Below are 10,340 nucleotides of genomic sequence, written 5' to 3'. Positions count from 1 at the left end.
CTACAAATCCTTTCCAAATAACTTGTTAGAGATGAAGGTTCTTTATATATGTGAGCAAAGTATAGTATTGAGAGTCTCAATGAGTCGGGAGAGGACAGTTACGCTTTTTATCTGTGCTTTGATATCAAAGAGTATTTTAGTTTGTGTTTTTGAAAATCTCACCGCAAATACAGTTTCATTCTTTCAGACATTTCACAACGATGTCGCAGGACTCAAGGCTACAGCCCTATCAGAAGCACTGCAGGTACAGAACTTATTAACATAATATTTTATGACTCATTTTACATTTTGAAAAGGGATATCAGTGCTTTTTCTATTGCTGATGTCATGCAAATGAGGCTGTGAATTACTGACAACCTTTCTAGCACCGCTGTGAATCCCACTGATCCAATTAATCTTTAATTAACAATAGACATCAGACAGGTTCACTTCACTCAGCATGCACAGAGACGCCAGCAATCAGAGATCTGATCAGAAGATGAGCCTGAGGCTGTGGAAACCAATAAACATCACATGTTTATGTATGTAGAATTATTTGATGAGCTTAGGGTTGCAGTATTTATCAATCCAAATGTAATCCTGTACCTCCGTTGCCATAAAATGTGTTCACAATATGCAGCACGCATCTCCAAATGACCCAAAATCAACTATAAAGAGCAGGTTTGTTGGTGTTTATTGCATAACTAAGGCCCAATGCCATGGAGGGTCGTCTGAGCAGTCAGGAGAGGACCCTGGCTGTGCTGCTGGAACAGGCTTTCAGGATCAAAGAGGAGGTGGCAGCCGGTCTGCAGTCTACCCACGCCTCAGTCCAGGTTGAGGCCCTTTCACGCAGACTGCTAGAGAACCACATAATCACCGTGACACGCATTGTCAAACAACTCAGCGTGGACATACAGGTATGCCAGTGGGCAGGTGGTGGACATCAGGGGATAAGATATAGGGCTAATATTTCCTTTGGAAGATTCTTTATGCAATTGAACTTGACTTAACTACACAAGCAATTTTTGAGTTGTGAGAAATGTCACTCGTAAGAATTACAGCAGTCCAGTACAATAGCCCTGCAGTAAATTATTTTTGTTGCTAACATTACAGAAGTGTTGATCAACTTTTGACATCGTAGCGAATGGAGGAGTTGTATTGAATCATATTGTTTCTAATCGTTTTGTCTAACCACAGAATAAGGGAACATATGTCATTATAGTGCTCACTCATTCAACACCACAACATTACATTTAGTTATTGCAGGGCCACTGTATTGTAACTCCGTCTAAACTGCTTTGCTATGGGTATGATGTATATGCTGTGTTTGTTCTGAGCAGGCACTTGAGAGCCAAATTGCCCAGAGAGACTCTGTCACAAGTGGAACTTCATTTGCTGTGCAAAGCTTAGACCAGAAAAACGTGGCTGTGATCGGAGACCTCAGAGGAAGAGTAACCAGGTACACCTAAATCACATCACGTCTACAAACACTGAGGGTGTGAAAGAGTGTGACAAATACGACAAAACACTTACTAGCAAGTGAAACCAAATACTCACTTATTTGGAGTACAAGTCAATCAAATCCAAGTGTGAGGCACAGAACCTACATGTTTTTCTCCTACTCTAATGAAATCAAATCCTATTTTCTTCATCATGTCTGGCAGCCCACCACACTCTCACAACTTCCAAGCCATCCTGTCGCCATATCTGACACCCACAGACGCACATGCTAATTAATTTTAGTGTGTTCGCACCACAGAGTCAAGCTTCTAGGTTTGAAAACACTCTTGACGATGATTAGCAGTCACAGCACTTAAGTGGAGCTGTGGAGTGTGTTTGTGTTGCCTCCTGTACCGAGATTGAATTCTCTGAGTAAAACACCAACATTCGAATTTCCAAAATACAATCGATGTTCAGGACGTGCGAGACAATTCAATTTTTCACCTAACGCCAAGATCACAGAGACAGTGGAGTAGTACTATAAGAGTGTGCAGGGGATTGTAAACAAGTATTCAGACGGACGTTCACGGCAGACTGACCCTGTCCTAGAGCTGCCTGGTGGAGTTAAGAAGGTCAGTGGTGAGGAGGGAGATGGGCTATTACTCATAAGGGAGGTGAGTTATGGTGCTATAAGAGCTGTGCAGGGGAAAACTATCTCCAACTTATTCTAATGACCTCTGTGCGCAAGTCATGAATAGTCAAGGAGGCCAGCGCTTTCTGATACACTGTAGTGTTCCCTGAGCGGAATCCGTGTGCAGGTCTGCTGGAAAATAGAAACAGCAATAGCCGAAATGTCACGACGGACCATTCACTCATTAGCTGGACCCTCTGGTTATTGTGTTTGTTGCGGTAGCGCTCGAGAAATGTTTCATAGGAGTGGCCACACGGGGGACCCTGAAAACACCAACACCAAAACCAAAAGCCATAACTGTTTCAGGAATGGTATTATGCTGTTGTAGGGAATAGGCTTGTTGAAAACTTTGGCAGAGTTAAGGAATCGCCTACTCATATTCTTTGGTTTTATGTTACCACAAAAAGGCATTACCATGACAAAAGTAGACTTTATCTCTTATTGTAAGGGCCCACTGGCAGATGCAGACAGAAATATAGAAGTAGAGAAACACTCATATCCAGGCTACACTCTTCAGTAGTTTCATTCGCCTGATGCTGTGTTTTGTTGGCAAACACATCTACAGAATCATCAAGAGTTATGGCCCCAGCCCTTCTCAACTCTACACCCCCCTTACTCATATGATGCGGTGCTCACAGGTAACGCAAGTGCAAGTTTGCACAGTTTAAACAAACCAGTAGTTTACTTTCTCTCAAGAATTCGCTTAAGCTGGTGGACTGGGGTTGTACTGTGAAGCCAATGGAAACACCACATCTTTCTCGCTGATGTTGCTTTGCAGTATTGAGAGAGCAATAGAGGGCAGCAAATGTATCAGGGTGGCCGTGCCCCCCCAGCCCCCATATGGTGGCACCATTGGTTTGTTGATATATACACACTCATCAGTTCTGATTGAGAGCGAGGGTGAGAGATCGTCAATAGAAATGACCTGACCATATGACTGATACTGTTCATTTCTTTTGTTCCACATGGGCGTGCTTAGTATGCAAGTTAATAGCAGGCCTGGTGATTGTGATGATAAATTGAGGAGGGATCTGTCTTACAATAGTGCTAAAAATAAGGACAGCATTATAACTAGCTGTACAAAGAAATGCATGTATGTGATCTTCTACTCGGCTGGCACTTCATCTTCCTGCTATAACATTGATTTTATTCCACCTTCAATCCAGCTACATCTCTTTCTAACATCGCCACCTCTCGTCTCAGGTGCGACGCCAGCATCGCCAAGCTGAGTGCCAGTGTGTCCTCTGGGGAGAGGCAGGTAATCAAGCTGCAGCAGGAGGTGACACAGCTCAGGTCAGCTCTGGATTTGCAACTCAAAGAGCTGGAGCTCAAGGTGAGAGACGATGTAACATAACAAGAATACTGAGACTTAATCAACTATAGACTTGAATTTTGTGAGCTTTGAAAAGTTAAACATTTAAAGTATTTAATAGATACCATAATGTTAATCATGTTTCACAAACTCTATCAAAGCATGCTGCTTTGCTGAACGAAACGTAGTCTAGTCTATTAAACACACTGGGAGAGAATTTAACTGTTTGTCCTTGGGTGCACGGCAAGCTGTTTCCCAGGTGATATGGAGCGTATTGTTGCCGACTGAGATCACTTTAGGGTCCATTCATTTTACCTTTTGTGTTCAACCTTTTGTTGTCTTTCTTTTTCTCAATATTAATATAACAAAACACAGAAAAGCTTGGATTATTACTCATGTCAAATGTTTCAATTCCCTCCAACACTAAATCTGTAGCCTACAGCTACTGCCCACGCACACACACACACACACACACACACACACACACACACACACACACACACACACACACACACACACACACACACACACACACACACACACACACACACACACACACACACACACACACACACACACACACACACACACACACACACACACACACACACACACACAGATCCATCCTGCAGTCAGTTACGTCGGTGGCATGCAGCGGTAAATCACTGTGCACAGCACATTACTTTTGGAGCAGTGGTCAAAGCATTTGCCATAAAGATAATTGAAAGTGCAGAGAAAGTGGGTCAGTGCCGTTTGCCGCCGCCCTGACTGGCCGTCTTAGCGCAGCAGCTAAATCAGCTGAGCTCAGCAGAAACCACAAAGGGCAAAGGTCAGATCTTGTTGCCAACACTTAGAGGTACTTCCCTTTAACAAAGTCACATGCTAGTGGTTGTGATATTGTTTCCTTGTTTCAGATTTATCATGATATTGGCAGAGTGGAGGCCTCTTTGTCGGAGCATTCCCGGGGCCAAAAGAACGCCATGTGTGATCTGCAAAGCCAAACTGAGCTGCTAGAAGCTAAGTGAGCACTGAGCCTGACAGGGATTCCCCAGCCTAACTCGCAAAGCAGTGTCTCTCTTTTGCTTAAACTGGATACAGCCTGCAGTCAATCCCTGTCTTGTGTCTTGTGGCTTCATTGTGTGTCAAAGCAAAACGGCAAGAAGTTTTAGGAAAGCCAATTTGAAGAAATTAAAGAAAAGATGTCTGAATTATGAAACCTGTATTTGATATTCAAATACAGGAAAGCTGACTCACTTAGGTCTGCCTATAGTATTACATTTATTTGTTTGCAGGAGCCAAATGCACAGACACACACACACACACATAGGCCTGGCACTTGCCTCATTGACTGGCGCATTCAGTAAGGTTAAGTGAATTGAAGTGCCAATGAATTCTAGAAAATGAGTAAACACAAAGTGGATTCCCTACGAGATATTGTATAGTGTGTGTAACAATACAAGCCCACGCAGTGTTTCACTCAGCATGTCAGAGGCTACAGGATTTGCAGCATAAATGAACCCACACTCAGGTAAGAGTTTCATTCTCTACGGGATGGAAGATGAGATGGCTACAATTTATCTGTATGTATTTAACTAACAGTTATTTGCAGCTAAGAGTGCTCCTTGCAAACCCAAATCATTTCCGATGCGTGTGTTCTCCACAGAATTAAAACTCCAAATACAAGCAGACCAAACGAAAAAAAGGAATAATGTACTATTACTGCCCTGCCGAACAGGGTGTTTGAATAAATAATCCCCAAATATTCATTTGTATGCATGTACCTACATGTGCTTATTTAGTTGTGTGCAGATGTGCATTCCTTTATTTGTTTATGTAAGTTTACACGTGACTGCACAAATTAATGCTTTCCACCACATACGAGCTGCTGAGCTACAATGTTCTGCATGCTCAGTGTTGCAGTGTGTGTAACAGGCTGATGCGGAGAACACATTACTTCTAATTGCTAGAGTCAGAGCAGCTTTAAGCCTGAAGAGACATTCGTGCAGCTTGGGAATGACAGTGAAAGGACAAATATAGGAGAAGTAAAACTTGAGTTTCTCTGAGAAGAACAATATCACACAGCATTTTCAAAGAGGGCAGATTATGGTTTTTGTGTGTCAATGGAAATAACAGCCACGTGTAGCCTGCATTCAGCTCTGCTGTCACATATTTGCCAATCAAAATGCATTCCTAATATGTTTCTTACTGGACCTTCTTCAATTCAAGCTTCTTTTTAAATACCTGATACTCTGTTTTCGAAATAGCCTACCAGGCAGGAAATCTGCAAACTTGGCAATTCTTGAAACCAACCTGTACTCCTGATGCCTTTGCAGGATGTCAGCTGGACTGAAGGCCGCCAAGGAGCAGGCAGATGCACTGAGGAGGTGGACAGAACAGCAGCACCACAGCTCTGCACAGATTCATGCCCAGGACGGCGAGCAGCTCCGCTCATCACTGCAGGACACAATGGTAAAGTCACTGACATACAGAGGGGAACAATATCAAGACTTTGTTTTTTCAAGAGCATGATATCATCTGAGCCTATAACCTCATCACCTATTCTCTCTGTCGTCACTTTTGTCTCTGAAATAATCCATTGCTGTTCAGACTATATGTTGTATTGCTTTGAAGTTAAGTCAAAATTTGAGAGTTACTGTTTGTGAATCACTCACATAAGCATACAAGGAGGTTGGATGTTCTTGTCCTCTTCTCAACATATGCACTGTTTGTGAAAATATGTGTATGTGTTTTACGTGTGTAGTTTGAGACAGAATCTAGATTATCTGAGCGTCTGCGTGCTCTGGAGGGCCTTATGGAGCGCTTTGAGGCTCAGCGAGGCAAGGCTGACCACAGCCAGGCAGAGCAGCTGAAAGGGTCAGAAACCAAACTCAGTAAAAGAATGACTTCACTGGAGAGCAACCTTCATCAGGAGCTGCAGCTGCTCAAACAGGAATACCACAAAGGTGGGCGATCACTGTCATAATCATTGTGTCATCACTTAGTAAACAAGTGCATATGGATGTTACATTGTACGTCAAGGAAAAAAGCACACTTGAAGGTACATCAGACAGGAGATAAATGATGCTGATGAATGGAATCTATTGGTATAAATGGCATGAATGTAACAATATGCTTGATAGATCATTTTGGGGGGGATTACACAGAAGTTGGAACAAGACATCCTGTCAAATGAAATCCTCCTTTGTATAACTGATTCTGATTTTCAGTGTAACCCTCTCCCAATCAAGCTATTGCAGCTTGGTAAGGCACTGAATTATTAGCTGGGAGAGAATAAGAGATCTTTGGTGCCAGTGCCAGAGCTCTTCTACCATGCATGACAGAGGACTCTTCAAACAACACATTCATGAGTGGCAAATCTTCAATGTAAATGGGACATGATATTTAACAGATGGACTTTAAGAAGAATACAGCAGCTCATCTCTGCAGCAAGCTGTCACTATCATTTATCCCCATTGCATCGCAGTGCCAATTGGATGCTTGTTTCCCCAAGAGCCCTGGCATTAATCCTCTAGCCCTCTCCCTCTGTCTGTCAGTCTCTCATGCTTATTTAAGTCTAGACCACATGCAAAAGAAAGCCTCTCCATAAATACGAGTAAGGGTAATGTGCTCTGCAGCCTTCATTCTCAGTGCTTGTAGATCCATCCATCCATAGCTCACTCTATTTTAAGCATTGGGTGACAAGATGGAAGAGATCGTAGAAGAGACTCCTCTTCTCTCTGTATGAGAAGAGGAGTGCAATGCATAATTGATGAGGGTTGTAAATATTAGAAGCAAGACAGGCAGGGAGTCAGAGAGATTAAATATCCGCTCGTCGTACAAGAAAGTTTAGCCCACAGTCTTTATTACATCTTTGAATAAATTGATAAAAGTTTCCTTTAAATATTACAATGTTTTAAGAGCAACAGCTTCCAACCCTGACAAAGCCAAAACCCCCCTAAAATATTTACATGTAATCCTCAAACAACAGATTCCCTCTCCTCAGACAGCAAGATGTGCAATAGGAGGGGAAGCATACAATAGCAAAGAAATGAACAAAGTAGAAACAAATAAATACCACTGTTTATATTATATTAAATATTATTTCAATATCCTAGCACATTTCCAATAATCCACAAAGCAGCTTGTTTTGCTACTTTGCAAGGGTATGAAGAAATAATGCCAAATAGTCACGGAATGCTTTTTAATGAGATTAGATAAGGAGGTAAAGTTTTGGAACAACACTACAAAACATCACCCAACAGGCCTAAACAAAGCTGATATGATGTCACATCTCAATCAGCAGCAGCAGTAACACAGGAAGGGCGTGAGATGTGTACACGAGTAGCACTCACTATCACACATGTACAGCAGACTGACCTCACCTGTGGGAGACTAATTGAGGTTTGTCACCTCATTAATGCTACAGAATGCAGTAGGCCAACTTCCCTTCTTCCTGTCTGTAGTATTCCTAAATACGCCTCAATATAATGTTCCTGGGCCAAATGAGCAGGCTGACCAGACCTGCAGCAGCTCAATACAGGACACACTGACCGCACACACATACCAAGCCCACTGTCCCACGGCCCAGACAAGACTAAAGTCAGAACCAGCAAGACAGTTAATCACCATTAATCCGTTAATCATCACGTAGCAAGTTGTATGACAAAATAACAACAACAATACTACTATTACTACTACTTCTACAACTACTACTACTAATAATAATAGTAATATTAATATTAATAAACATTATGACTTACAATGACTTGTGTTGTGCTGGTGGACAGTTGTGCTTTCCTGTGACGTGTATTTGTCCTTTGCTTCCATCTTTCACAGGGTTCATGTTTCCCTCACTAGTTCCCCTTCATGTCACTGCGACCTCCGTGCACAACGGAGACGTGAAGTGGCTCCATAACTTACACAAATGACCCTGCTGGACTCTGAAGCAAGCGCGCTAACTTTTATAAGAGTTTATATTAATTTTGGAGCTCTACGTTGAAGGGAACTAGCCCGTTCAGTCATGTCTAACTAGCTAAAGGCGTGGTAACACTAATCACTTATCGCAGGTGTGTTAACAAGTGTTTATATGAACGACGAATTCGGCGCATGCGCACTTAAAGACAAAACAGACTACCGGTAATTGCCTGAATCCTGTAAATACAGGACAACCCGGGGTCATTATAGAATAAGAAGGAGCACTTTAAAAAACATGGTCACTCTACCAATGACCCACCTCTACGCACAATTTCAAAAATCGTTATTTTCACTTATTTTCTCTTCAGTTGTCTCATTCTCACCTAATTTGCTCATTATCTGGTTTTGCTCTGTACCCATTCCCTCTCTTTTGGACAGGCTTCAAGGGTGTTCATGATGCCATCGAGTCCCTGAAGCAGATTGCTGACATCAAATCCCGCCTGGATAAACAGAAGTTTCAGAGGGACGTCTGACACATCTGCAGCCAGGGAGCGGATCGCAGTGATTTGTGACGTAATTAACAGAAGATCTCCTTTCTACATTACAATGCCGATGTGCTGTTTGAGTCCAGGAATGTAACGACTGACTGACTAATATTGTAGAATAGCTGTGTAGCGAAAAGAAGCTGTTGAGAGTTTCTGACGACAAAGAGTACAAAACAAGCTGGCCAGTACGGGGATCGAACCCGCGACCTTGGCGTTATTAGCACCACGCTCTAACCAACTGAGCTAACCGGCCATGTTTGCATAGGGCGAAATTTGGGATTCTATACAACGGGTGACAATCTGCCATGATAACTGTTTATTGTCGCTCAACTTTCGACAATAACCACGGTATGACGTCACTACTGACTTCGATGGTTTTTTTTATTGAATTTATTGGATTCATAGACCTTTGAATCACGTAAGAATCAGAATCAGAATCAACTTCATTTTTAAAAAAACAGTCAAAAAATACACAATTAAATAAAAGCTATAAAATATGTTGATAAGGCCAAAAAGAGACTGGGTCCCGCTGTATCGCTCAGGCTGCACTACAGCGCCTATTCACGGGCGCGAACCCACTACTGAGCGGCACGGGGGCTTTGACCTGCTCCGTTTCCGACCTGGGCCGGTGCACCCCTCCTTAGTCGACCTGGTGGTCCCGGACTCCCCCAGTATCACCATACCGGTACCGAACTTAGCGCGGACACCCGATTGGCACAGTCTGCTGCAGCTCAGAGCTCCTGAGCTCAAACGCTCCGCCAGCCTCAGCCTCCCGGAAACTTGGATTACAGGCACGCGCCACCGCACCCGGCGTGAGACGGAGTGGTAGACTAGGATTCCATCAATGTTTGTGCTGTCAAATAGTCTTGGGATGTATGATCGATTTTGGGAAAGTAAATAGCCAGATGTTTTAAGCCAAGTGTGACCAGCTTCAATCTGCTATGACTTTCTTACATAAACACTACGATGTGCTTCCTTCTTCAGTCCTCAAAGTAATTTACAATCACGTCGTTGTTTCCATGCGCTCATCCAAATCTTCCTTTAATGGCCTTTTTGACACACGGCCCATAATAACACTTGGTCCACCGTGAATAATTGTGTTAAATGGGTGACCTACATGAAGTGGGTGTACCTGCCAAGAGTGAATCTTGTCAGTGGTACAGTATGCAGTACGTTACAAATTGTGAACTTATTCTATGTAATCGTCAAATTAAACAAGTTAATATGTATTCCTGTAGATAAATAACAACATTTATGCTCGTTAACTATTGAAACCCATTGATTGGTGACAAATGGTTGTTTACTCTATCTGAGTCATTTTTCTCATTACATTAAAGACAATTCAAACCTTGTCTATGGCATAAAAAGGTCTTTAATGTCTTTGATTGTGCAAAGAAGTGTTTCTACAGGATCTTTCAGCAGGAACACTTAACTAGTAAGTTAATGAATGCAAAATTTA

At 42.5% G+C, this 10,340-nt stretch overlaps 1 protein-coding gene and 1 non-coding gene across 2 annotated transcripts; one reads left to right on the top strand and one right to left on the bottom strand.

Annotated features, from left to right (window-relative positions):
• Window positions 1-200: 200 nt before the first annotated feature.
• On the top strand, window positions 201-8,869 carry fam81b (family with sequence similarity 81 member B). Its single transcript, XM_076154078.1, has 8 exons — window positions 201-244; window positions 689-896; window positions 1,320-1,438; window positions 3,314-3,443; window positions 4,337-4,443; window positions 5,756-5,891; window positions 6,184-6,385; window positions 8,775-8,869. Exons 1-8 carry the CDS (start codon window positions 201-203, stop codon window positions 8,867-8,869), a joined length of 1,041 nt encoding a protein of 346 aa, XP_076010193.1.
• Window positions 8,870-9,060: 191 nt separating this feature from the next.
• Window positions 9,061-9,134, bottom strand: trnai-aau (transfer RNA isoleucine (anticodon AAU)). The gene has a single exon. It is a non-coding gene; the product is annotated as a tRNA-Ile (tRNA).
• Between the last annotated feature and the right edge of the window lie 1,206 nt (window positions 9,135-10,340).

The sequence above is a fragment of the Genypterus blacodes genome, unplaced genomic scaffold (assembly GCF_046128005.1).
Source record: "Genypterus blacodes isolate CSIRO-AG114 ecotype Tasmania unplaced genomic scaffold, CSIRO-AGI_Gbla_v1 ptg000061l_1, whole genome shotgun sequence".
Lineage (NCBI taxonomy): Eukaryota > Metazoa > Chordata > Actinopteri > Ophidiiformes > Ophidiidae > Genypterus > Genypterus blacodes.
Note: the sequence above shows the minus strand (reverse complement) of the source record. Positions and strands in the feature narration are given on the sequence as shown.